This window comes from Synchiropus splendidus, chromosome 19 (assembly GCF_027744825.2).
Source record: "Synchiropus splendidus isolate RoL2022-P1 chromosome 19, RoL_Sspl_1.0, whole genome shotgun sequence".
Classification (NCBI taxonomy): Eukaryota; Metazoa; Chordata; class Actinopteri; order Syngnathiformes; family Callionymidae; genus Synchiropus; species Synchiropus splendidus.
The window spans coordinates 14925666-14951767 of NC_071352.1; the positions used below are offsets into that span (position 1 = coordinate 14925666).

General features: G+C 50.8%; 6 protein-coding genes across 12 annotated transcripts; 2 read left to right on the forward strand and 4 right to left on the reverse strand.

Annotated features, from left to right (window-relative positions):
• Positions 1-1574: 1574 nt before the first annotated feature.
• Positions 1575-2854, reverse strand: LOC128750966 (nucleoside diphosphate kinase A-like). Its single transcript, XM_053851647.1, has 5 exons — positions 2788-2854; positions 2163-2287; positions 1996-2097; positions 1814-1926; positions 1575-1751 (listed from the first exon to the last, which is right to left on the reverse strand). The coding sequence occupies exons 2-5, from the start codon at positions 2277-2279 to the stop codon at positions 1634-1636; spliced, it is 450 nt and encodes a 149-aa protein (XP_053707622.1). The 5' UTR covers positions 2280-2287; positions 2788-2854; the 3' UTR covers positions 1575-1633.
• A 974-nt stretch (positions 2855-3828) lies between these two features.
• On the reverse strand, positions 3829-10777 carry rapgefl1 (Rap guanine nucleotide exchange factor (GEF)-like 1). Its single transcript, XM_053851583.1, has 15 exons — positions 10161-10777; positions 9494-9744; positions 8376-8454; positions 7848-8004; positions 7675-7772; positions 7394-7506; positions 7159-7326; positions 6993-7090; positions 6806-6928; positions 6549-6727; positions 6349-6490; positions 6177-6264; positions 5817-5881; positions 5425-5479; positions 3829-5349 (listed from the first exon to the last, which is right to left on the reverse strand). The coding sequence occupies exons 1-15, from the start codon at positions 10364-10366 to the stop codon at positions 5222-5224; spliced, it is 1950 nt and encodes a 649-aa protein (XP_053707558.1). The 5' UTR covers positions 10367-10777; the 3' UTR covers positions 3829-5221.
• Positions 10778-11140: 363 nt separating this feature from the next.
• Positions 11141-16126, reverse strand: casc3 (casc3 exon junction complex subunit). The gene is made up of 12 exons (XM_053851578.1): positions 15935-16126; positions 15190-15214; positions 15059-15114; positions 14733-14993; positions 14055-14203; positions 13822-13995; positions 12936-13762; positions 12562-12735; positions 12334-12432; positions 12086-12255; positions 11809-12006; positions 11141-11737 (listed from the first exon to the last, which is right to left on the reverse strand). Exons 1-11 carry the CDS (start codon positions 16118-16120, stop codon positions 11860-11862), a joined length of 2268 nt encoding a protein of 755 aa, XP_053707553.1. The 5' UTR covers positions 16121-16126; the 3' UTR covers positions 11141-11737; positions 11809-11859.
• jmjd6 (jumonji domain containing 6, arginine demethylase and lysine hydroxylase) lies at positions 15382-20966 on the forward strand. Of its 3 annotated transcripts, none has more exons than XM_053851615.1 (6): positions 15382-15489; positions 18658-19046; positions 19464-19750; positions 20149-20284; positions 20359-20497; positions 20558-20966. In XM_053851615.1, exons 2-6 carry the CDS (start codon positions 18688-18690, stop codon positions 20687-20689), a joined length of 1053 nt encoding a protein of 350 aa, XP_053707590.1. In that variant the 5' UTR covers positions 15382-15489; positions 18658-18687; the 3' UTR covers positions 20690-20966. The 3 variants fall into 3 exon arrangements, with proteins under 3 accessions (XP_053707590.1, XP_053707589.1, XP_053707588.1); XM_053851614.1 differs by lacking the exon at positions 15382-15489 and adding an exon at positions 17800-17898; XM_053851613.1 differs by lacking the exon at positions 15382-15489 and adding an exon at positions 17813-18204.
• Positions 16302-17669, reverse strand: mettl23 (methyltransferase like 23). Its single transcript, XM_053851639.1, has 5 exons — positions 17477-17669; positions 17256-17360; positions 16950-17187; positions 16790-16874; positions 16302-16695 (listed from the first exon to the last, which is right to left on the reverse strand). The coding sequence occupies exons 1-5, from the start codon at positions 17555-17557 to the stop codon at positions 16536-16538; spliced, it is 669 nt and encodes a 222-aa protein (XP_053707614.1). The 5' UTR covers positions 17558-17669; the 3' UTR covers positions 16302-16535.
• Positions 20967-21329: 363 nt separating the features above from the next.
• On the forward strand, positions 21330-25898 carry si:ch73-366l1.5 (FILIA-N KH-like domain-containing protein). 5 transcript variants are annotated; one of them, XM_053851593.1, is made up of 5 exons: positions 21330-21558; positions 22451-23648; positions 23900-23993; positions 24231-24296; positions 25649-25898. In XM_053851593.1, the coding sequence occupies exons 1-4, from the start codon at positions 21397-21399 to the stop codon at positions 24262-24264; spliced, it is 1488 nt and encodes a 495-aa protein (XP_053707568.1). In that variant the 5' UTR covers positions 21330-21396; the 3' UTR covers positions 24265-24296; positions 25649-25898. The 5 variants fall into 5 exon arrangements, with proteins under 5 accessions (XP_053707568.1, XP_053707566.1, XP_053707567.1 ...); XM_053851591.1 differs by having other exon boundaries at positions 23900-23995; positions 24028-25898; XM_053851592.1 differs by having other exon boundaries at positions 24231-25898.
• Positions 25899-26102: the final 204 nt, after the last annotated feature.

Genomic DNA, 26102 nt, shown 5'->3' on the forward strand with positions numbered 1-26102 from the left:
ATCGACAATGATCTGTAGATGTGCAAATTTCGTTGTTTCGATCGTTCCCACAAGATAAAAAAAGACATGTTTTTTTGGTTTTGAGAGACATTACCACACTTTTAGCAACTGTTAGCATTGTTGCTAAGTGAGTACAGGCTCACTCCGGTAAAAGCGTGACTCTGTACTTCAGTTACCTGACATTTATCATCCTTCCTATACAAAGACAACAGAGTCTCTAGAGTATTTAATTTTATTCAGAAACATGCGAGTTTAATGTGCCAGAGGAAGCCTGTTGAAATGATGGCGGGCGCGGCGGCCAACCATGGCTCTGAAGCGCTGATTCTGGCGCTTAGGTTAAACTAGTTGATCAGTCAGCACGATCGCTGTGAACAACATAACAGTCTGACGCTGCTCTGCTCTACCTGTCGACTGTGCCTGCTCTTCTTCTACTGACAGCAGAACTGGACGGAGTGAAGAGCTTTGGGTGCCACCCATCGTCACGGAGGTGAACTGCTACTATGTATGTAAACCGGGAGATGATGACGCAATGGGGCTCGGCGGCTTAATCTTGAACGGTCGGATCTGCGGTAGATGTATTCTGCGTCTCCTTCTATCCATTTGTAAAGGTCTCTCAACACTTTCAGAGATGAGATAGGCTTTGATTTCAGTGGTGCTCTGGTGACAGGCTCCGGTTCTGTGGTGCTGAGACCAGACTCAGAACCCACATGGTCCAGCAAAAACCACAGGGATGTGTCCCAAGAGGCATGGATGTGTTGACCCCAACTCGGTGGGAAAAGTTTGTGTGTGTGTAAGGAATTGTTTGTGTTTGTGTCACGCTAGGCATTCCTTGTGATCGGCAGCTGCCCGAGGGCTCCGCCGCTCCCACCTCATGAATCTGTCCAGAGAGTTACATCAGGCTGGAGGAGGCGGAGCCTAACCCAGGTGTGTCCTGACCTACCCTGTGTGAGTACGGTGGAAGTCATAATTCATCTGAAACTATAAAAACTTCACAGACTGTAGAAAAACAGTTGCTCCTGTCTCTGCCAAACCACGAACACATGTTGTTGGAAATGAGAACAGCGAGGTGGAGTGGGTGTGGCCACGCCCCTGAAAATCTTATTTAACATAGGAGAAACTGCGGCTTTGATGGAGAAAGGTTTCTTGGATTCATCTCAAAGTCCTTCCATGCAAAGGTCACCGGAGGTCTGCATGTTTATAAGGAACTTATGGAGGGGTCTGGAGCTTGTGCTGCAGCAGTGAACATTGTGTTGCACCTCATTTTCAACCTTCTAAATTTGGGTTGGCCTTTTCCTCCGCAAGGGGGCGCTGTTCCTCCGACGCTGCTGAGGCTCAGCACCCCATGATCTGACCTCCGACCTGAATTTGTGTCCAGCAGCTGAAAGCAGTTCCTTCCTTCCATCCATCGCTGACTCTGATGCACTCTTGGGTCCAACATGGTGCTGGAACCGCCCGACACACCTCCTCTCCCTGTCACCTCGCCAACTTCTCAACTGTGGCGAAGGCGGTGTCTGGTTTACATATTTCACCACACTTGGCCGAACACATGCTGTCAGTTTGACACGCTACGACACTTTGAGTTCAGTGGTTTATTTTCAGGGAGAGATGTGGCGGGTGGGTCCAGTTGGGCCTCTCACTCGTAGAGCCAGGCCTGGGCGCAGGACGTGTAGGACACAAACTCCTCAGCCTTGAACCACAGGTCGATCTCTCTCTTGGCGTTCTCCAGGGTGTCGCTGCCGTGGATGATGTTCCTGCAGGGAAGCAGACAGACGGTTGGCGGGGTCCTGGGTGAGGAGGCACGTCCCGGCCTCACCTGCCGATGTTGATGCACAGGTCACCACGGATGCTTCCAGGTTTGGAGTCGGCCGGGTTCGTCTCCCCCAGCATCATCCTGGCCAGCTTGACGATACTCTGCCCCTCCCACACCTGTGACATCACACACAGCTGTCAGCCCGAAGTCACCTGACTCGACCTGCGGTCCGGAGGTTTCCTCACCATGGCGAGGATGGGCCCTGCAGACATGTACTTGCAGAGTCCGGCGTAGAAAGGCATGTCTTTCAGGTCCAGGTAGTGGTTCTTCATGTGGTCCTCAGAGGCCTGGACCAGAACCAGATCTGGTTGAGTGAAACCTGCGGGTCAGCTGACCGTGTTGCTGTGGTTACCTGCATGAACTTGGCGGCCACCAGTCGGAAGCCTCTCTGCTCGAAGCGCTTGATGATCTCGCCACAGAGGCCGCGCTGCACGCCGTCGGGCTTCACTGCGATGAAAGTTCTCTCCATGTCTGCGGCTGTGAACGAAACAGTCGTTAGGGGGCGCCAAAATCGCGACATTAGAGGCCGACACAACTGTAAAATTAGGGAGCAACACAAAAGTGAGAAAAGACGGTGACAGAAATAAGGCAGCAGAGGGCGACACAACCTCGTCAAATAAAAGGTTATAAGCTTCGCTCTTTGCGTGAAGTTTTAAGCCTGAAACTCTCTTGAGAGACAGGAGCGTCTGCAGCACGTGACCTGCAGCTGTCGTCTGATTGGCTCATCTGTGTCACTGTCATACATGGCAACCTGAAGGTGCGGTTACTGCATTAATGGTGCTGAAGTGCTACAGTATGTCAGCTAGTAATAAATCTAAACTACGGCAGAACTATTTCGGTATCTACAGTACTGCTGCTGGTACTCCAGTTACTTCTGTAGTAATACAGCAGTATCTCTGCTGTACTTTTGTTCTGTTCAGAAGAGAAAAGTCCAAAAAAAGAGTAAGTCGAAATAAAAAGGAAGAAGAAGAAAGTACCTGAAGTTTGAGAGTTCAAGAGGTGGAGGACGACAAGGGAAGGATGGAGCGAAACCGGGCCGAACCAGAGGAGGGTCCTGTTTTTATACAGTCAGCGGGTCTGGGCGGGGGGTGACAGCTGCGGTGTGAGGGGCGGGGGCTGGACAGCAGAGTGTGGGTGACAGCTGCTGTGTGTGCAAGTGAGTGTGTGTTTTTCCTTTCCAACTCGTTGCAATTTTTCTTCTGACCTCATTGAACCTTTGGTGAATATTATTTTGAAATCGAGCTTCATTATGCTTTTATTTTGTAAACAGGTCTTTCAGACTATTAAAACCTGTGACTCTGATGTTGAATTTTGTTTTGGAAAATGAATTATTTGAACACAAAAGTCATGTTATTCCAGAAAGAAGAAGCTTGTCATGTGATTAACGCTTCAGAAGTTGACAGAGGTAAAACTGTATTTTGATGAATGGCAAGTTTCAAGATTATTTTCTAAATATAGAATATAAATTCACAGTTAATCATGTGGCCACAAGGTGAAGTGTAAAGTGACCCCTCAAGGACACACACCAACACACGCACTTAGGAGCACACATTATCTTGTTGCCTCTATATATAAACTTTCTCCAAATCAGGTCTGGAAACCTGTCGTTCCCAAGAGGTTCTGGTTCTGGGACAAAAGATGCAAAACATGTGGAGGCAAGACAGCGCATATGCTAGGTGCTAACGTAGTGGAAGTTGACCCAGCAACCAGAATGCTGGATGCTAACGCAGCAGGACGTCAGGTCAACACAGCAGCGTGAAAGCTAGATGCTAATGTGGTGACAGTCAACATAGCCGTGTAAATTCAGCTAGATGCTAGCAAGGTGGAAGCTAGGGGCTAACCTGGTGAACGTAAACACATGAGTGTGAATGCTAGGTGCTAATGTGGTGGCAGTTAACGCAACAGCATGAATGCTAGGTGCTAATGTGACAACAGTAAACACTCAAGTGTGAATGCTACATGCTAACGTAGCATGTGCAAATTAAGCAAATAACAGCGCATGAGAAATCCACCCCTTTTGCAAAATAACTTTATTTTCTTAAATTTAACATTTACACTGATTGCTTTATTCCAAAAATTACAACTTTGTTTGTTCACACAGTAGCGTGATCGTTAGGTGCGACACTTCCTGTAAAATTGCACATAAAATTAAAAAAGCTTCTTTGTAAAATTAGATATTTTAATTATAAACATTTATTTTCCTACCTAATTGAAACATTGCTTCAAAGTGACAGACGTCAGAGGCTCCACCTCCTCAGCCACACCCACTCGACTTCGAGGCCCGCCTCCTCCTAACACTCGACTCCGACCATGAGATGAAGTGCAAACATGTAAACATCCACTTCTTTACAAAAAGAAATACCGAAAATTAAATATATTTTTAGAACATCGACGTGTAAAGTGAAGGAACAAACTAAAGTCTTCGTTTATGAATTCATTACGAATATTTCGTCAGTTTGATTCACGTTTACATAAAATAGTATTTTATTTACAAACTTGCAAAATTCACATCTTTCTCGCCTCCGTCATGAAATTATATATTTATTCAGCGATGCTTTTCTGCGATGGCTTCCCCAAACACACAATTTCAGCCTGCAGCCAGAATCCTACGTTTAAAACGGTCGATCGTTGCGAGTTCACTGTCCTGAGTTTTTAAAACAAACCAAGTATTCGTGTAGAAAAGTGAACAGAGTTTTCACAGCAGATGAAAGTAAACCAGATGTGGCTGCTTGAGGGGGAAGCTGCGACATCACATGCCGCAGCTTCGGAAAAACACAATGGAAAGCCAGAAGAAAAGGTTTCAGGCCGACGCTTGCCATTCTGTGCGTGAAACGCGACTCAGTTCTAATGCTGAAGTGAAACAGGAAGAGGAAAGTAAACATCTTCGAGCCCTGAGGTTCTCCAAAGTGCCGTGTCATTTCCTGTTTACCACAGTTTCAGGTGAGAGTCCTACAGCGTCAAACTCGGTGGAATGTTTGTGAGCCACGATTCTGCGATACAGAAACTGGATGGATGTCAGTCATCCGGCTGTTCAGAGTCCCTGTCTGCACTGTGAGCGCTAAGGTCCAACAGCGACAATGCAACATCGCGCGAGACAAACGTCGGCCATTAAAAAAAAATAAAGAAGATCAGTGTCTGAACACACACACGTCGTCATCGTTACTATAGCAAGGTTAGCATTCAGACAATTGTTGCCATAGAAGTTCGGCAATTATACGATAGCTGAAATAGAACACAACGTCAAAGAACTTAATATTTGTCAAGAAAAGTTGTCTGCGTTTGTCACGTCAAAACAAAACAATCACAAATATTGTAGTTGAAAAGAAAGAGGAAGGTGTTGAGGACGAAGGAGAGGATAGAGAAGAGGAGGATGGAGGAGGAAAGAGCAGGTTCTGGTTCTGGTCCTGAGGTCTACGTGTCTCGGGGCTCCAGTTTCACGGACAGGTCGAAGAGCAGGTTCTGGTTGTCAATGACCTGCAGCTGCCGGACGTAGGCTTTGGTCTGCAGGGCCGGAGAAGGGGCCTGGTCCTGGTCCAGGGCTGAGGGCAGATGGGGTCACATGTGACCACCAGAGGACGACAAATCAACGCCTTGCTTCAGGCCAGCTGACTCACCTAACTGGCCACTGCGGTACCGCCGGACGGTTCTGACCATCTCTGCCACTTTGTGCTGAAGAGGAATAGTGTATGAGTGTGTGTATGGGGGTGGTTTATCCTACTTTCTGGGTACAAAACAATATCCTTGTGGGGACTGTGTGACTTGGTGGGCATGTTTGACTGGACCCCACGAGGTTGAGCATAAATTTAAGGATGGAAATTTCAGAATATGAAATGGGTCATTTTAACTGGGTTCCTGTTTGGTTCAGAGTCCTGGTGAAGGTTAGCCATGTGTTTTAGATGGTTTGGTTTCGGGGGCGGAGCTGGGGAAAGGGCTATGGCAATGACAAACGTCACAATGTCCCCACAAGGATAGAAATGCAAGTGTGTGCGTGCGTGAGTGAACTCACCATCTTCTCAAAGTTCACAAGGTCACCGTGAAAGGATTTACAGCTCTCATGGAGAAACGTCAAGTCTGTGAAGACGAGCAAGATCATCTTCATCAACCTCCCCACATCATCATCATCAGTGCCCTCATCTTCTGACACACCAACACCATCATCTTCATCATCAACATCATCAGTGCCCTCATCTTCTGACACACCAACACCATCATCTTCATCATCAACATCATCAGTGCCCTCATCTTCTGACACACCAACACCATCATCTTCATCATCATCTTTTGATCCCCATAATCGTCTTTGTCACTACCATCATCACTGTCATCACCACCTGGTGGGTTCCAGGTCAGCTTCTGGTTCTGTTACCTTTGAGCAGCAGAGGGGTGAAGGGGATCAGCGGGGGTCTGAGGCTGGATACCAGGTCTCTGTAGGACTTATGGTTCCTGGATGGATCCTGATTTTTGCCAACAACCAAGCGTCAACAGTCAGTATTGTAGTATGCCGTAGTATGCCGCAGCAGAACCAAACCAGAACTCACCGCGATGCTCTCAAACTGCTGGAACTGCTTCCTGAACTTCCCAGGCAGACCCTCCCAGGTGAGTCGCAGGCGGTTGACCGCAGGGTTGTCCAGACCCAGAACCACGGCCAGGAAGGACAGCAGGTCCTGCTGCTGCTTGCACCTGAAACCCAAATGCATGTTGACCCGGCTCTCAGGAAGCGTCAGCGCCGTCCACTCACAGAGCGGCGATCTTGATGAACTTGCGGAGCAGCTGGATCCTCTTGGGCAGCGAGTGGCACTGCAGGATCTCCGTGGCGACCCAGTGCTGGACCTCGCTGCAGCGCTGCAGTACCAGCTCCAGGTTCAGGGGGCGCCAGCGAGACTGCTCCCCATGGAACACGTAGCAGATGAACTCCACCTGTGGAAGAATAGTGATGAACAAGACCCAGCAACAGAAACATGCACCACGGCAACACCTAGAGGGAGGTTACTGCACCTCGTGCACGCAGCTGAACAGCTCCCAGTCGAACGCCACCAACTGGTTGGACACTTCCTCTGCAGACATGTCATGCAGTTTACTGTCTCCAGGGGACCAGTGGATCTCCTCGGGAAGAGGAAGCTGCAGAGACAGGAAGTGACATCACCCTCTCCTCCTTCACAAGGAGACAGACCGCGACGCTGACCAGAGAATCCAGCTCGGATGGCTCGCAGGCAAAGAGGTGCGTGTTGACGCCCAGCGTGGTGAAGACCGCCTCGTCGCTGGGCCGGAACACCGACTTGTCTGACGGGCACACACAGAGTCAACACCAAGCATGGCCAGCAGAGGGCGACCTGAGTGGCCAGACTGACCTCCAGCAGACGTGACCGCCACCAGGACCAGGTGACCCGGCAGAACAGGCTGGTCTTCGCTGTACTGGAGTTTCTCCCGGACCAGGGCCAGTATCTCAGCCACCCGGCACGACAGACGACTCCGGATGGTGACGTAGGAGTGGTCCGGGGTGTAGACGCGGCAGAAGACTGGACAGCAGAGCACAGTCAGCGTGTGTGTCCACGTGCGTGTGCTTGTGTGTGTCCCGTGCCGTACTCTCATCTGAGCCTCTGAAGGCCTCTCGTGGCTGCAGACACGCGTCGATGCGCCTGAAGTGTCTGAAGAGCGGACGGACCTGCTTCTTCCTGCTCTCCTTCTCCTCCTCAGAACTGGAACACACACACGGGCTGATCAGAGACCCTTGACCTCCACTGACCCTCGAGCTTAACACTACACTCCGGACTGTACACACTCAACAAGTTCTGCCCACCCAGGTTCTAACTTGTGAAGCTGTGTGTGTGTGTGTGTGTGTGTGTGTGTGTGTGTGTTGGTCTCACGGGCAGTGTAAGATCTCAGTCCACCGCTGCAGTTTGAGAACGTCCTCCACCAGCTCAGGGTAACGACTCAAGTCCTGGACCGCACACAGGTACAGTTCCTGACACACAGGTGTGCAGTGAGGACGCTGGTTCAGATTTGAGACGCTGAGGACCTGCACATGTGTGTGTCTCACCTGGGGGAAGTGGTTGCTGCGTTCTCGCTCCTCCTGCAGGAGCTCTCTGAAGGTGTCCAGGTATTTGAAGGTCACGCTGAGAACGGCCTTCTTCCTGTCCACGCCGTCCAGAGCGCCCTCACCCCCCCTGCCCTCCCCACCTGTCTGAAGAGAGAACCTGATACTCGGTCAAGGAGAAAAGCCTTTTGAGAGGAGACATGGGGGAGGAGATACTAGGAGACAGGAGGAGATGAGAGGAGACAGGAGGAGACATAAGGGGACAGGAGGAGACAGTTGAGGACACTAGGAGACAGGAGGAGACAGTTGAGGACACTAGGAGACATAAGGGGACCGGAGGAGACAGTTGAGGACACTAGGAGACATAAGGGGACAGGAGGAGATACTAGGAGACATTTGAGGACACTAAGAGACAATGGGAGACAGATACTAGGAGACATAAGGAGACAGTTGAGGACACAAGGAGACAGGAGGAGACAGTGGAGGACGGGAAGAAACACAAGAAGACAGGAGGAGACAGGAGGAGGATACTGTTGCAGGAGGAATTGCTGGAACTTCTCGGCCGTCAGGAAGATTGGGTGAGTCAACATGAAGTCGTCCAAGAGAGTTTCTGTGAAAACAATGTGAAAAAGAGACACGTGTCATCCCACCACATCGCCATGGCAACATGGTGAGCATGTGTCTGCGCCGCTTGCTGCACAGTACCAATGACATAATATTGCCGTCCGTGCTGAGACGGAGAACCTCTCTGGAAGAATCCAAACTGGTGTTAACGTAAAGCACTGTGTAAACAAAGATCCTGGAGATGGGCACAGCAGCCATAATGGTGTCAGTGCAGGTGCTAAGCTAGCAGTGGCAAGTAAGAGGAGAGTTCAGGTCTAAACAGGAAGAGCGTTCTCCTCTTCCTCCCACTCTCCGTCTCTAATGTCTGTTGAGAGATGGTTGCTATGTGAACAGCTGCTGGAGAGCCTCTCCACACACACACACACACACACACACACACTTGAATAAGTAATGGCTGAGATGCAAAAGAGTGGGCAGTGTTTCTTTTGCATCTCATGTCTGAAAAAATAATTCCGCTCACGCACACACGCTCGGTTCTGTTGGCAGTTTCTGCTTCACAATGCGAGTCTGGACAGAACCAGCTGCTCCCGCCAATCACAGGCCTCCATCAAGAACCCGGAAGAACCAGAACCACGACAGACGAGCCAGTCCGGACACGTTGTCACGGACCAAATAACACACACACACGTTGAGGTGTGTCACACACTTGCTGTTGTCTTGATAATATATAGCAGAAGTGTGTGTGGACTGGGGAGGTGTCATTATGGTCTGGGTCAGAGGCGTCGCCATGGTAACGTCATGGACAGAGCCCTTGTTGTCTGGGAGTTGATCTGAGTGGAAGATGATTTTACACAGGATTGTAACCAGTCAGGATTTACCTGCTCTGACACACACACACAGGCGCCGCAACATTCACAGGCTGCATTTTACAACGACCGTCGTGATTATGTAACTACAGTGACACACACACACACACACTGAGAATATTACAGTCTGGAGGATGAGATTTCATGGAGGAAGAGGAGCAGTGAGGGGGCGAGGAGAGCTCGAGGACAAACCTCTCTCTGGTCATGTGACCGGCTCACCTGTGCACTGGGTGTTACGTTTTCCAGCAACGCTGTCCAGCATGAGGAGGGTCAAGTTGTCCGGGGTGTCGGCGTGGATCTGCGTCCCTCCCCCGCCCCCTCCCGTCTCCATCACCAGACTGGCCTCGGAGCTCTGCTCGTCGCTGGACAGAGACGGAGAACGAACATCTCCGGATCCGGAACCGCCACAGGGAACTGCTGGGACCAGAGCGGTGGCCGTGGGCCAGGAAGGGGGGTCCTCAGTGTCGGGGCTACGAGCGGGAAGTCAGAGTGAGCACAACATAACTCAAAGAAAGATGGTGCCAAGCAGCAGTTAGGAAACAATGTCTGCCACCAGGGGGCAGCACGGGTCATCAGGAGGGTGCATTAGGGGGTCACACCACAGGTCAAGAGCAAGGGCCAAGATTGGAGTGCACCGCCAGGGGGCAGCACCACGCACTACGTAGTGCCTCATTCCTAAACTCAGACGTCCTTATGCAAAACAAATCAACGAATAAATAAATGAAATAAATCCTCAGACATTTTCGGGTCCTCACTGTCACGTGAGGGAACTTTGCTCGGCAGAGATTTTGGCAGCAGTGTTTGCACGAATTCTTCCTCCCGCTGGGAAGAAAAGGTCCGGAACATTCTCCGGGCCGGAGCAGGTTGACGGCGGCCCTCTCCTCACCTGAATACCTCTCGAGCGAGGCCGGTTTCTGGCGACGTCTCCCTGAAGAACGGGACGACCCGGGACAGACTGGCCCTCCTCCGGGACGATCCGGTTCCACTGCTTGTCTTGTCCGCCACCCCGCCGCCGACGAAGCCCCCGGCCCGGGTCAGCGCGGTGGTCTGCTTCTTCAGGAACTTCTCCAGCGGCTTCATCCCCGCCGGCATGGTGGGTGGTGGGGGGTGCGGGGGCGATGATGATGCGGAGGTGGATCAGAACCGGGTCAGCAGGTTCCTACATCACAGTCCCCGTGGTGTGGTTCGGCAGAGGCTCGGTTCGCGGCGACAGCAGAGCGGGTTTAACCCATCTGTGAGGAGGCGCTCTCTCTCTCTCGCTCACCGGTTCGGTTCCGGCCCGCAGCTGATGTTCGGCTGCTCCTCCCGTCTGCGGTCCTCTGCGGCGGTTCAACGCTCCGTGTCCGGGACAGGAGGCTCCTGCTCGGCCGCTCACCTGGAGGAGGATCACCGCGCACGGTGCGTTCGCATGTCGTGGTCTTTTTCCCCCGTCCACTGTTTTCCAGGCAGATACCGCAGAGTCTCCCCCCCTCGCTGCTAAATTGTTGGACTGTAGAAGAGCACGCCCCCTCCTCCTCCTCCTCACTCGCCTTAGCGCCTCCGAGCTGCTGCAGTTGCGCGCTCCCGAATAGACCGGCGGCGCGCATGCTCACTCGCGCCCTTTGCTGTAAAATTGATGCGAGAGCAAAAATCCCTGACGACAGACGACGCCATCTTGGTCGCTGTGACCGCAGATATGATGACGTCACGTCGCGTTTCCGATGGTTTAGTAATGCTTCCATGTTCTGGAACTCCCTTCCCCCAGCGTCATGACATAGAATGAGAGGTTCCTGAACCAGAGTGGAGCAGGGAAAACACCAGAGCTTCAGGTCACCTGAGAAGCACCCAGTCGGTGTCATGGTGGAAATGCATGAGACATCAGGCAGGTGACGTTTCAGCACGAGCAGCTGACTTTATTCTTCCCAACCAAACAAAAGTAATAGTCATTTGTTACGACGACAAAAAGTCGTATTAAATGTGTACAGAAAATCAACTAAAACGTTTGTCGTCACTTTATTTACACCTGTGTTATGTACATTGTTAACCTGCGGTGGTTCACCTGCAGCCTAAATTATGAATGATAAAGGAAAACTCTACAGCGCCCCCTGGTGGCAACAACAGACAACTGGGTTACTGGAATCTCTGGAGCGGACCTGTCATCTGGAAACATCACAACCAACCATTTTAACTGCAATCGCCATGGATACACAAAACAGACATGGACCGTTCGTCCAGCAGGGCGGCGCTAGTGGGAGGCTGACTCTCACTTCGACTTGTCATTTCTCCCACTTTCTGACGACAGCAGCAAACAAAAACAACATCATAAACATCCAAATGATATAACCAAGTCACTTGTATAAAAAAAAACAAACAAACAAAATCTCCAGAGTTCAGTGTTGAGGGAGGGGCTGTCACCTCGCCCCGCCTGCACACCTGTCAGTCACCCTCTGCAGGTGGTTTGTTCCGGCCGATCCACCTCTGCCCCTGCAAACCGAGACACCGCCATGTAGACTCCATCACAACATGCTGCACCAGCTAACCCACCTTATTCTTACCTGTAGTGAGAGTCAGAGCGAGCAGCTGAGTCAGGTGGTCGTAGAGGGGCGTCACTCTGAGGCAAAGGGAACTTCTGGAGGGGGGGGCTTGATGGAGACAGGCTGTGATGTGCGTCGGGGTGGTGAGGGTTTGGGCTGGGCCTGCTGCTGCGCCGTGTCGTAGTAGGTCACGCCACCATACGTCACCTGGGCCTGACCCTAGTGAGGGGTGGAGGGCAGGTTAGACATGCTGGCAACAATAGAGAGCTGTGCAGAGCAGCAACGTGAGGCATCGAACCTGTGGACTTGGGTACATTGCCGGATATGGGAACGTCATGACTCCGGGTGGAGGATAGAACGGAGGCGGTGGCAACAGCTGCTGAGGCTGTCCAGGAGACAGAGACACTGGGGGGCCGCCATAGAGGGCGGGGTTAGCGATGGGGCCTCCTGATTGGTGGGGGTGGAGACCTGAAACATGGGGTGTGGCTTCAGTCAGACAGGTGTTAGCAGCAAAGTAAACGGTAAACAATGGAAGTAGAGACTGACCCGGGTGAGCGATGTGCATCTCCGGCTGGACCAGCATGCCCTGGGGAGGCAGTGGGGCGGGGCCTTCACCGTGCGTGTAGATTGGCCCCTGGTACGACACTGAGACAGAACCACAGGAGTCAAAAAAACCAACTACACAGACCTCAACTCAGACTGCCCTCTGTTGGTGGAGGAGTCATGGCAAATACACAAGCAACAAACATGTAACACAAAACAAATGCGTCTTACTGGGTTCATAGTAGTGACCTTCCATAACGCCCAGGTGCATGGGCGGCGCCGCGTCAGGAACCGGGCGCTGCCGCTGTGACGAGTAGCGCTTGGCTCGGTTGGAGCTCACGCTCATCTCCTCCATGTTGGAGAACTGAGGTGGTGAGGTGGGCAGGTGCAGGGTGTTAGAGAGACCTGATGACAGACAGGTGGTCAGTGTCTTCAAGAGATGGAGACGTGTCCCCACATGAGAGAATCACCCCTGGAACTCTCGCTCATCGTCTACAAGTCAGTCCCCCTCCTTCTGCCCTGGTACCCGTGAGACCACGAGTCCCGTCTCAGGTACAACTCTAACTGAGGACTCCAGTCCAGGTCTAGACCATGGTCAGGCTCACCTTTCACCTCAGAGCGGATGTAGGAGATGGGATTCTGGACGTAGGAAGTTGGACTCTGGCTCCAGTTCTGTCGTCCCACAAGACTAAGCTGAGCCACATCCTGGTCCAGTCCGTCTAGTCCACCAGGCGCTGCAGCGGCAGTCGGGCTGGGCCCGTCCACACCCCCAGACCAGCCCTTCCCTCCTCCACCTCCTCCTCCTCCTTCCCCGGGGGGAGTCCCAGCCGCGGCCGTCTCGTCCACAGATGCCTGCTTGCTGCCCAGGTCCGCGGGCCGGGAACGAGTTCTACGGGCCAAGGAGTACGACTTCCGCTCCACTGGCCGCTCAGTGGGGGGCGAATCGTCCCGGCTGGCGGCGGATGAGGGCTGAGGCTCCATGCAGGTGAGGGGGGCAGCTAATACCTGAGAGCGGTCTCTCAGCCCTCGCGGCTCCTGAGACTGGAATCCAGGCGGAGGGGACACAGGGGCCGCAGCAGGGACCAGAACGTCTCGCTCAGCCTTGCTCCGGCCGACCGCAACCGCCTCCAATGGCACGGAAGTCGTGGCTCTTCCACGCCCACCTCTGCTGGGTCGCTCTCCAGCCCGCTCTGGGGACACTTTGGGCCCCGTCTGATCATGGGGCTGGACCGCCTGCGGGTTCGACTCAGTGTTCCGAAACTGGCTGTGATGGGCTGGTCTGCCGCGGGGGGGGGCCTGCCTGGGGTTGCTCCGCTGAGCAGATGAGAGCGAGAGAGAAGGCGGGAAGCCGGTGCGGCTGCTCTGCCACGAGCGAGCCGGACGCTCTGCCCCGTCCCTCCAGCGCTTCTCTCTGCCAGGAGACGATGGCTGCCTGCGGGGACACCAGCGTCATTACCGCGCTCTCTCACAAGTCTGAACCAGGGATCTCACCGCGACCGCCGCTGCCGGATGGCTCGCTCCCCAGACCCCCCGCCGTTGCGGATGTCGTAACCGTATATGGCGATGAGTTCCTCTCGGCTCTTGGGCGCCTGCTCCTCCTCTCTGAACTTGTCGTGTTCCCACCGACCCTCATCCTTCCACAACTTACGGTTCCGGCCCTTCGGTCTGAAAAGACACAAATTCAGTTTTGTACAAATAGCCGAGTTAAAGACCCGGGCTGGTACCTCTCCTCCTCGTGGGCGTGGCCTCGGACGTCGTGCTCAAAGAACAGGCCTTTCCTGGGTATGTAGGCTGGGTTCTTGCGATCCTCGTCGTCATCCAGCTTCTGTCCCTGCTTCCCTCCACTCTTCGTCTCGGGGTCATCGGTGGATTCCTGTGGAAGCAACCGTCAAACTTCTTTATTAGGCTGACACCATTACAACAGCGCCCCCTGCTGTTATGTTTTATATTTAATGCATCGCTCACAAATTTCAACATTTCTATCTTGGACCGGACTCACTGTTGATTGTCCCTGCACTTTTTTCTTTTACTATTATTTTTCCACTATTTTCAATAGAAAATGTGGTTATTTACTAATTTATTTGAGTAATACGTGGCTGCTTTATGTAAACACTTTCTTAAGCTACAACTTTAAGGTCGTGTTTGTCTTTGATCTCTTTCATACTTGCTGCTGAGACAAGTGGGAAGAATAAAGGCGACCTGATCTAAGCTCCCTCTCAGGAGATGTAGTGCACCAGCACACCACGCGGTGGCGACATGTCACCGGCTACTGTAGCGACGTCCTCAGACAAAAAAAGAACGTCGCGTTGTCACGAATACCGAAAATAAAAATTATTCAATCATATTCTAAAGTAGCTAATTGTGTTATTGCAAGCTAAAATCCTACTTCATCCATCACACACCTGTCCATCCCCACTCTGTCTCTCTCCAGCCAAGTTGGCTTTCTCTGTTGCTTTCCTCTCCTCCTTGTTCCTTCCTCCCTCCTCATCCGCCGCCTCCTCCTCCTCCTCCTCCTGCTGCTGCTGCTGCTGCTGCTCCTCCTCCTCTTCCTCTTCTTCTTCCTCCTCCTCCTCCTCATCGTTTTCATCAGCTGTGTGCTTGGTGTCACAGGCAGCTGCTGGGTCTTCGTCACTGAACTGCTCTTCTTCCTCCTCCTCTAATCCCTGTGGAGACAAGAAAACAGTAAACCAAACATTCGGGGCTCAGCCTCGCTCGACCTCATGGTTACCTCAGAGTGGGAGCCGGCCTCTTCCTGGTCTGCGCTGTCGTAGTCCGTGAGGACAGCTGAAGACAAAGAGACAGAAACATGACTTCACCACCGACCAGACGACCAGGAGGTGCTGATGCTCGGATGCTCACCTTCACCTGCTCCATCTTCGCTCTCCTGCACAACAGAGAGCAGACATTTCAACTTTTTTGGACTCAAAGACTAAATCCCCTGGGCAGACTAGGCTTTTGTTTTGAGATTAAAGACACTAATTAGATATCTAATGTATATATACACAGTATACACCTTGATTCTGCACGCAGCAGTGAATCAAACGTGATATAATAGGTTGAGCGCCCCCACAGGTGTGGGAAGAAAACGCAGGCTAAAGATGGGGAGACAAGTGGGATGGAGTCTGTGGCTCTGGCCCATCATAAGCAGCGCGCAGCAAGGTAACAGTGCCGAGTGTGGAACTGGTTCTCCCGACAGCTCGGTTCGTTCAGTCTGCTAGAGTCAGACAGTTGATGAATCAGCATGTGATCAGATGGAATGTTGGGTTGGCAAATAAAACATTTGACATGCCATCAGCGGCGACAAGGATGGATTTCTTAAAGGCAACCCGCCGTTAGTCCCTCAGAACCGGGCTTTAATGGGTTTATAGGTCAGACTAGCGTCTGCCAAAGAGAGTTGCCATCACTGGATCACTCCACATCACTGTGATGATGGAGTTCGACAACGTGTCCGTGCTCCGAGCTGTTGTGATACCAAAGCTAGATGAAACGGAACAGTTCGGTCACGAACGCATCGGGGCTGGTGTGTCATTAAAGTGCTTCGTTAATCGGACACAGGGTTCGAGCAGCAGCTCGGGGCTGTTAGCTTCCGCGACTAGCTACTCACACACTCCGACTCCACGTCGTTCTTCTCCTCCAGTCGGCCCACCGCGACCTCCGCAGGTTCGGGCTCCTTGACGCGGTTCTTGTTAGTCGGAGATCCAGACCTTACTACGTCCGACCCGGAGCCGGATTCATCATCGTCCTCGCTGTCCTGAGACGCGCGCCTCCTCCTTCGCCGCCGGTCCGCCATCTTAGGGCTGGTATGAGCGAGCGGAAGCGAGCGGGGGATTGTGGGTAGAAGAGTTCTTCTTCTCTGATCTAGATCTCGACACCGCCCTCTGTTGACTGGCTTCAGACCCGCCGGTATTTTGAGTTAATATTGATGAAGAATGTGAGCATTCAGTCAAGACAAAACCGGTGAATTCCACGTTGTTTTATTAGCCGCTTAATATAATACCAACAATATTTACATAGCTCGTCTTAACAGGAAAACAAACAAGGCTTTGAAAGGTAGAATCAGCTGTTATTAATCTCTTTGATCAATGATGACTTGTGACTGCTGTAGTCTGGTTGTCATATCACACAGGAATATTATTGAATTATTCGAATTTTTTGTCATTAAAAATATTGTTTCGGATACTCAGTATGAATCGTGTGCACGCGGATCATGAGGTCATAGGTTTGATAATCATCATCTGTATATTGTGCCGTCCTGGGAGTTGGCTGCCTGCCAATTCACTGGAGTCTGCATGGAAAGTCTCAAGTGGGACATTAAAACACTGGAGGTTCCAGCGGTGAAGCAGCGTCTCCAGACTCCAGTCAGCACTGAGAAACAGAAACAGATCAATCAGTAAATCAATCTTCAGATTTGCAAATCCCTCCCACAAAACAACAAGGACAGTGGGTATTTTGAATGTACCTTCTTTCCTGGAAGGTGGTCCAGAACTGGGCTGAGGGGTTCTTCCTCAGAAGGAAGGCCACTGTCAGCAGGACATCCTCGAAGTCTGTTACATATGAGAGAGTGTGTGACGCATTTTAACTTAAGGGGATGTTTCTGTTGACATTTAAATACGTGTTACCTTCTGGCTCATAGAACACATCGGATCCCAAGACTAGGTCCACAGGAGGCAGCTGAAGCAGATCAGGTGACACTTCGCCCCATGTGAGACCTACTGTGACCACTTCCTCTAAACCATTGGCAACACAACTGTTAAGGCAGTTCTTCAGACAATCTGGGGAGTTGGAGTTGTCTGACAGAATCACACGAGAGCCACAGCGGGCAGCCACCAAACCTGGGAGCGCAACACCAGCACCAAGCTGAACAAAATCACATGGTCAATACACCAAGGCTGTGTATCATGAATGATCACAGCAGCACCAAATACCTCCAGAACTGTACAGTCCATGAGATCTTGCCTGTGGGTCCAGATGTACTGAGCTAGAACCACAGCACACGGCCACACATACATCCCAAACCTTGGATCTAGAACCTGAAATGAAAATGTAAACTGTAATTAAGGTTTGGGATAGAAGTAGCACCCTCTACATCATTTAAAGACGTCCATGGTTGATAGTATCACTGAAATATCATTCAGCACACAGACACCTCTGGGATGGTGACAGAGAGCCTCTCCTGACTCCCGTATTCCTCAAACGTAAACACTTTGTAGGCGACGTTTCTGTCCATGGTGCTCCTGAGTTGCCCAGCAGTTGCAGGTCATCGTTCGCATTTACATAAAACTGGACCAAATGTCAGCAATGTGAATGGGTTCAACAACACCGATCTCCTCCGTGCTACTTCCGCTTCAAATCAAAAGCGGAATACAAACAGCCAATGAAATCACTTAAAAGTACAGGCGGGAACCCCCGTGCAGCTTCTCAGCCAATAGACAAACGGCTTCGGACCAATCACACTTCAGTTCAACTGGAGGTTGGTGACGTCACCAGTTGCAAAATAATTGTGTGCTTCTTGTGTCACAGTGTGCGTCGGTCCTGGTCGGCTCATGAACAAACGCTGTCAAATTAAACGTGCGTATGAACCGTCACCGTCGTGTCTTTACATAACCGGACTGTGTCTTCGAGTGTTTCTCGCTGGTCCCGCACCACCGAGCTTCTCTGAGCAGCGCAGCTAGCCGGCTAGCAGCGCCGGTGTTAGCTCGAATCAGCAGCGGGGAACGCTCACAGCACTGACGGCCTGAGCGAGGGATGAACCACAAGAGCAAGAAGAGAATCAAAGAAGCTAAACGGAGCGCCAGACCCGAGTTAAAGGACACATTAGACTGGACGAAACACGGATACCATGAGGCATTCGACCTGTCGCACCACACCGTCAAGGTACCGGGCCATGTAGCTTCCTGAAGCTAACTATTAGCTGCGACCTGCTGTGAGTGCGGTTCGTCACGTAGACAGTCCACCAATGGCTTCCTGTTTATTCCACGGTGGCTGTTATTATCATTCTCTTTTGTGCTGTTTTGAAGATAAACGCTTCATTCTAGCGTGCATGTACCGAGAGGTGTCACGGATATAATTGCATGTATAAAAGTGAACCAAGACACCTTCATTGTCATAGCATCCATTCAAAAACACGTCTGCTGGACAAAAGAGTTCCAGAGATTTGACAAGCGAAATATTTTCTTAATATTATGAAATCAACGTGAGAACGCACCAACTTGTGTTCCGAGTATCAGTTGAACACTGAAAGTCAAATTCACTCTAGTATGATGGTTGGTCTTGAATGTGGTCGTGGATGTGTTTTCTTCTGGACATAATGCTGAATGTGTTTTCCAGGACAATGTGGAGCGAGTCGACGCCCTCAAGATGAGTCCAGACGAGTTCATTCGGCGCTTTGAGCGGCCCTACAAGCCTGTGGTTCTGCTTGGCTGCCAGGAGTCGTGGCCTGCCCGTGACAAGTGGACTCTGGAACGTCTCAAGCGAAAGTACCGCAACCAGAAGTTCAAGTGCGGCGAAGACAATGACGGTTACTCTGTGAAAATGAAGATGAAGTACTACGTGGAGTACCTGGAGACCACCCGCGACGACAGCCCGCTCTACATCTTTGACAGCAGCTATGGTGAGCACGCCAAGCGCCGCAAGTTGCTGGAGGACTACCAAGTGCCAGTATTCTTTACGGACGACCTGTTTCAGTTTGCCGGAGAGAAGCGACGACCTCCTTACAGGTGTGACCTTTGACCCTTGATGATAGCCCAGTCATGACCGCTACTTACGACAGCAAGCTTGTGGACATAGTCTTATGCTTTCTGGTGTTTCTGCTGTAGTTATCTCCGCAGGGTAGGTTATGTTTACAACAGCGTTTGTGTATGCTTGTGTTCAAATGACCATAATTTCTGGACTATAAAGTGCACCAGAATATTAGCCTCACCCACTAAATTTAAGAAAGAAAATAGATCTTGTTCATACATAAGCCGCACCGGTCTACAAGCCACAGGGCTCAGACCGTGAGAAAAGTAGCATCGAAATTACAGTAACTTGAAAAGCTATAGATGAGATATTGAAATGGGATCAATGGAAACAAATGATTCAGTTTTGGGAGCGTTTGAGCGACCTCTTTGTTGACGGATCGTTCTTCTTCTCAGGTGGTTTGTTATGGGTCCTCCTCGGTCAGGAACTGGCATTCACATCGACCCACTTGGCACCAGTGCTTGGAACGCTCTGGTCCAGGGTCACAAGAGGTGGTGCCTGTTCCCCACCAACACCCCGCGAGAGCTGATCAAAGTCACCCGTGAGGACGGAGGGAACCAGCAAGACGAGGCCATCACCTGGTTCAACGTGGTCTATCCTCGGACCCAGCAAACTGGCTGGCCCCCTGAGTTCAGACCACTTGAGATCCTGCAGAAGCCTGGAGAGACCGTGTTTGTTCCAGGTCAGTCGCTGCAGTATCCCGGTAGCCATGGCAACCCACGAGGCACAAACCTTGGCAGGGAAAAGCAGCTCTCATTTTGAACACCATGAGGCCAGATAGGTCAGAAATGGCCGAAACCAGGGGTTGTTTATGGTGACATGTTGCCATGGCGGCACTGACCTCACCTGTGTCTCTAAGAAAAGGAGGGCTGTCCCTGATTACGCCGGCTGGGCTGATTAATCTGGATTAAAGTTTCAGATTCTGTTTTTAGAACCTTAGACTCCAGAACCTACGGTACTTGAATGCTCTACTTGGGCTCTGGACACTGGTTTTATCTGTCATCTTCATCATCATCATCAGCACCTCAGTCATAATGATGGGCTCCAGCAGGGGGCGCCTCTCACTGTTTCCTTGTGCAGGTGGATGGTGGCACGTAGTGCTGAACCTGGACACAACCATCGCCGTCACGCAAAACTTTGCCAGCACCACCAACTTTCCCATCGTGTGGCACAAGACTGTCCGCGGTCGACCCAAACTGTCTCGGAAGTGGTACCGGTAAGGACCTGACTCAGCATGAGCAAGTTGGGTCAGAATATTTTTAGTTGTGAGTCTGGCGTTTTGTGTTGCAGGGTCCTGAAGCAGGAACGTCCGGACCTGGCAGCCCTGGCTGACAAAGTGGACCTGCAGGAGTCAACCGGGATTGCGTCTGACAGTTCAAGTGACTCTTCATCATCGTCTTCCTCCAGCTCATCTGACTCTGACTCGGATGTAGGTGCACTCACACAGACGGCCACCGCTCTCTTTCAATCTAACACCTGTGACCTGCAGGAGGAGTCCAGCTCGGAGGCCGACACCATGAGCCACAGAAGGAAGAAGAGACGTACCTGCAGCATGTCGGCTAACGGAGACACCCGCGGGCCGGACGACTGCGTCAGCAAGGAGCGCAGCTCTTCGCGGTGACCTCGCGCCCCGATGAGCAGCTCCAGGAACACACGCAGGCCTTTCACCACTGTGCTTTGTGTGTGTGCGTACCTGCGTGTATGCACCGCGGAAGAAAATTACAGCTTTCGTAACCCCAACCTTTTATCGTGTCTTCGGGCTCCTGAGGTTTCTCCAGTGTGTTTAATCAGAGCGTGTTGCTGATGATCCTGCAGAAGTTGTTGCTTCAGTTTGTGGTTCTGTAAATCTAAGTGCCTCCGACGTGTGCGCATCCACGGCCAAATCCCACTGATCTTTTTGCTAATAAAATATTTTCTATTTTCGTGGTCTGGCCTGTCTTGGTCAAGAAGAATCAACTGTCTGTCCTCTGAAAGCTGTCCAGTGTATCCCATTAGGTGGAGGCGTTGGGGCAGATGCGATGAGGCTGGAGAGGTCATCTTCAGGACAGGAAGTGGCTTCTGAGATGCTTGAAGACTTGCGTTAAAAATAGATTTTAAAAAATCAGACACACGTCCAACTCAAATTACTTTTTAGTTGAGGACGAGTCAGGTGACGTGCGACTATGACGTCACGCCAGCAGGTGAATTCTCTCTGGAGCTGACAGATGGGTTATAAAAATGCCTTTATTTTGAAAGGCGCCACCAGTCCGTTTCCTGTGAGAGGAACCGATCTCCGTCGCCGCTCCTGCTGCTCTTCACTCCTGACTCCCATCGGACTCACGCGGCGTCATGGAGCTTGAACTGCTGCTTCCCGCGCTCCTCTTCACCGTTGTCGCAGTCGTGGTGGCTTCGTCCTGGTTCGGCAGAAGAACCGGTACCGATGACAAACCCAAAAGCGGACGCACTAGTGACAGCAGACCACCTGTGGAGACCCGAGCGCCTCTGGTCCAGGTCAGACACCCGACACATTTTAAGTACTAGTCTATGAGACTTGTGAAGTCTTTAACTGCCGTTTTTTCCCATATGTGTTTCAGAAAGTAACTTTTAATTTAATGTTTTTTTTTTGTGCGGTTAAAGCTTAGACGGACTTATCAAACCCAGAACTCGATGTTATTTAAACTGAATTAACGCGCTTACTTCAGGCTGAATGAAACATTGCGAGTCATGTGATGAACGCTGTGGACACTTTTATTAGTTCTGCTATTATTAATATGGAAAGTTTGGTCTGTTCTTCGCAAAATATAAACAAAAAAAATAAAAACTCCTTTCCAATTGCATCATGTGAATGTGGACGTTAGCGGCCCAGGAATTCTCCAACTGCACTGTGATGAAATCTGCCCATGACTGCGATCAGAAATTAAGCTAAAATGCTAATTAGCTGTAAATCTGCTGAGTAATGATCAGCCAGGTTTAGTAGAAGGTGGGCGTGACGATCACTAACTCCGCCCCCCGGGTTACAAGCATCTATATTGGGCCCAACATGCTTCCTATATTTACACACGCACTGTCACATGACCAACATAAGGGAAGCAGGTCTCAGTGACATCTGGTGTCCAGAGATCCATTACAGTGGTCACTGAAGCACCAGGACCAAACACGTCCATATGAGGTCCCATGAAAACGGACTGACAGGAACACTTGACCAGACTGTCAAGTGGACCAGAATATTTCTGTCAGCACCGGCTGCTTTAACGAGGTCTGTGGGTGACAGTTCAGGTCATAGGTCGACTGCGACAGGCGAGTCAGCTGAAGCTCTAAATTTGGACCAGAACCAAGCACCATTTGTGGTTTGTTTTCCTCATGGTTTTTAGTTGTGACGAGAAATTATTCTGTCTTTCGGCAGGAGCCAAAACCAGCTCCGTGCTCTGCACCTGAACCCACAGTAGAACCGGCCGCAGCATCAGCACCTGAACCTGTTTCTGCTGTAGCACCAGAGCCAGTATGTGAGCCACAATCTATCCCAGAGCCAGAACCAGCATCTGCTCCAGAACCAGCATCTGCTCCAGAACCAGAACCACTATCTGTCCCAGCGCCTGAACCTGTTTCTGCTGTAGCACCAGAGCCAGTATGTGAGCCACGATCTATCCCAGTGCCAGAACCAGCATTGGTGCCAGAACCAGCATCTGCTCCAGAACCTATATCTTTCCCACCACCGGAACCCGTTTCTGCCCCAGCACCAGAATCTGTTCCAGTACCAGAACCGATAGTTGTCCTGGCATCAGAACCAGCATCTGCTCCAGAACCAGAACCATCATCTGTTCCAGTACCAGAACAGATAGTTGTCCCAGCACCGGAACCAGCATTTGCTCCAGAACCAGAATCTGTTCCAGTACTAGAACCAATAGTTGTACCAGCAGCAGAACTAGCATCTGTCCCAATACCGGAACCAGTGTCTGTGCCAGCACCAGAACCAGTGACTGAATCAGCCCCAGTTTCAGAGGCATTACTGGAACCAGTGTCTGTCCCTGTGCCAGGACTAACATCTCTCCCAGAACCATTTTCTGTCCCATCACCTGGGCCAGAGGCTGAATCGATCCTTGTTCCAGAACCAGTATCAGAACCAGTTCTGAAAACAGTACCTGCACCAGAACCTGGATCTGTCCCAGTGCCAGAACCATTTCCAGCAATAGAACCAGTGACTGAACCGGTCCTTGTTTCAGAACCACTGACTGGATCGGTCCCCATTTCAGAACCGGAACCAGAACCTGTCCCAGCACCAGAACCAGCATCTTTCACAGCATCAGATCCAGTGACAGAATCTGTCCCAGTACCAGAATCCACCTCTTTAGCAGAGCCCATGTCTGTTGAGCTGCCATCAGAACTGAAATCTGGACCTATATCTGCACCACTAACAACGCCGGAACAAGGCCCGGATACAGAACCTATTCATGCTCCGGAACCAGAAGCAGCACCCATTACCCTCCCAGAATCTGAACCAAAGATCCAGTTAGGATCAGAGCCAGTACCAGAACCAAGCGTGTTTTCTACAGCAGAAGAAGTTCCTGCCACCTCACCGGGACCAGAAACAGATGAATTCAAAGGTGTGAGTGTGTGTGTGTGTGTGCGTGTGTGTGTGTGTGTGTGTGTGTGTCGCCATCTGTTGGACCGTTAATCTGGTCCGCAGCTGGTGTCCATTTGATCAACTCGATTCACCCGATGACATCACACACGAGAGACACAAACACCAACACACTGCTCTGTTCAGTAACGACCAGCAGAGAAACGCTGCACCCAATAGTGTCCCATAAATGTCATCAAGTGTGTCTCAGACGAGATGTTGTGTCTTTGGCAGGTGAGGCTGAAGACAAAGTGACGTTCACTCCAGGGAAGAAGCAGAATAAACTGCAGACGATGATGACGAAGGAGGAGATGATGGAGGAACAGAGGTACACACACACACACACACACACACACACACACACACACACACACACACACACACACAGTGCTTGAATGGGTTCTGCTCCTACTGCTGGTGCTGCTAACAAGAATGTGGTGGTCAGCCTGAACCTCATGACCTGGTGCGACCCAACTGACTTAACTTCCTGTGTGACACCCCGAGTTCTAGCCTTGCTCTCACGCCTCACAGTCGCAGTGCTCCACATGAAGCTTTATCTCTGCAGGGTCGAGTTCACCTCCGACCTTACGTCTCTGTAACCGCCTCATCGTCCGAGCGCGACACTGCGCTGGTAAGGTGCCCAGTGTAGTCTGTGACCCCTGACCCCTGTTCAGTGTGTAGTCTCCAGTGAGTCATCCTCACCCACTGACCCGAGTCATCCCTTACCTGCTGCTCAGGTTGGCCACTGACATGACGGCCAGCTGTTCCACCGGCAGCTGCTTAATCCTGGTTAATCTCCTAATTCTCCTGTCAATCTGGCCGCAGCTCATCAGGTCAAACATCAGACAACTCCTTTGATGTCCCGTGACGCTGTCCACCCGATTCAATGTGAAGGATGAGTCAGCGCTTTGTATATTTTTTAGAGTGAACAATGACTGCAGTTCTTTTTAATCCGTCAGCAGTTTTAGCTACTTTATTATTTATGGTTTTCATATCTTAAAAAGTAAGTGATTAGTCAGCGAGTTCACATTTGGATTTTGGGGAAAATAACTTTCTATGACTCAGCATTTCCTCCGGTGCTGATGATGAATCAGGATTACTTTTATGCTGTTTCGTCCGGTAAATATTTTCACGCTCACTGCTGAGTTGGTGGTTTTACACTCGGCCTGTTGCTAGTCGGCGCTAACGTTAGCATCCATCTCGATCGCCGTGAGACTCACCGACGATTCCTGTCGCACAAGGAAGGATGCATTGCTGCTAACATGCTAACTAATGATGACAAGCATGCTGCCTGCTAACAGCCTCCTCATGGTGAGTTTTTACTGCTGGGTCATGTTTTATACATGGTTTTGTTTGATGTTTGGTGAATAACAAATATTTATGTTTTTTTTTTCTCTTTCAGATCTGATGATGTTTGAAGCGTTGTGAAGACAAGCAAATGTATTTACCGGTTTTATTTCATTATCTGAAAACAAGAAGAATCATTTTCATTCAAAATATTCAGTATCAATAAAGCATTTTGTCTTAGGTTATGAAGTAAAGGAGATGCCATTCATTTAAGTAAATTAAATTGATCTTAAAATGTAAATGCTGAATTTGTGAAGGAAGAAATTCAAGGGAAAATAACCACAAAAGAGAAGATGAATGAAGGTGTTTATTTGTGGTTCAATCGCAGCCAATAAACAGCTGAAGTGATTTGTCTCGTGTGTTCACGTCCGCCGGACAGCGACACCTGCTGGTCACATTCACGGCCTTGTTCACGGCGCCCTCCTACGGCTGACTGAAGCACCGCAGCCGCTTCACTCGTAGGTGCCTCATTCAGAGGTGCGGATCCTCTTCCTAGCTCCGTCCTCGGACGCTAGCTGGTCCAGTCATGGGTCGACTGAGCTGACAGAACCAGGCCACCTGACCGGTGGATTTCCTGAGGAGAACATGGAGCGGGAGCTTCTCAGGTTGAACTAACTTAAGTGTTGTGGTCCTCAGGGTCCAGCAGGAGCAGCTGGCCGCCATCTTTCTGCTGCTGCGGGAGAACCAGGAGGCGCTGGGGGGCGTGACGGAGGGGGAGGTGGAGGAGCAGCTCAAGCTCTACTCCCTCTGAACAGCTTCCCTGGACTGATTGACCACAATGTTATTGGCTATTGATATGAGAAAACTAGCCTTTTCATTCAAACTTGGAACTTGGTAGTTTAACTCTCGTTTGACGTGTGTTAACTAATGTAGTCTGTACTCATGAGTGGCTGGTTTTTACTAAAAATAAATATACATTTAGAGCTTCCACGTGTTGTTTATTATTTATAGCGACATGTGAACTGCAGTTCCCTGTCTTCCTCAGCAGGTGACAGTATTTCACCCGCCCTCAATGATCTTCTTTTTTTTTTCTAGATCTCTGGTCTATGTTGGGGTTATTTTATGAGCGATAACTTCGATTTTACCTGCC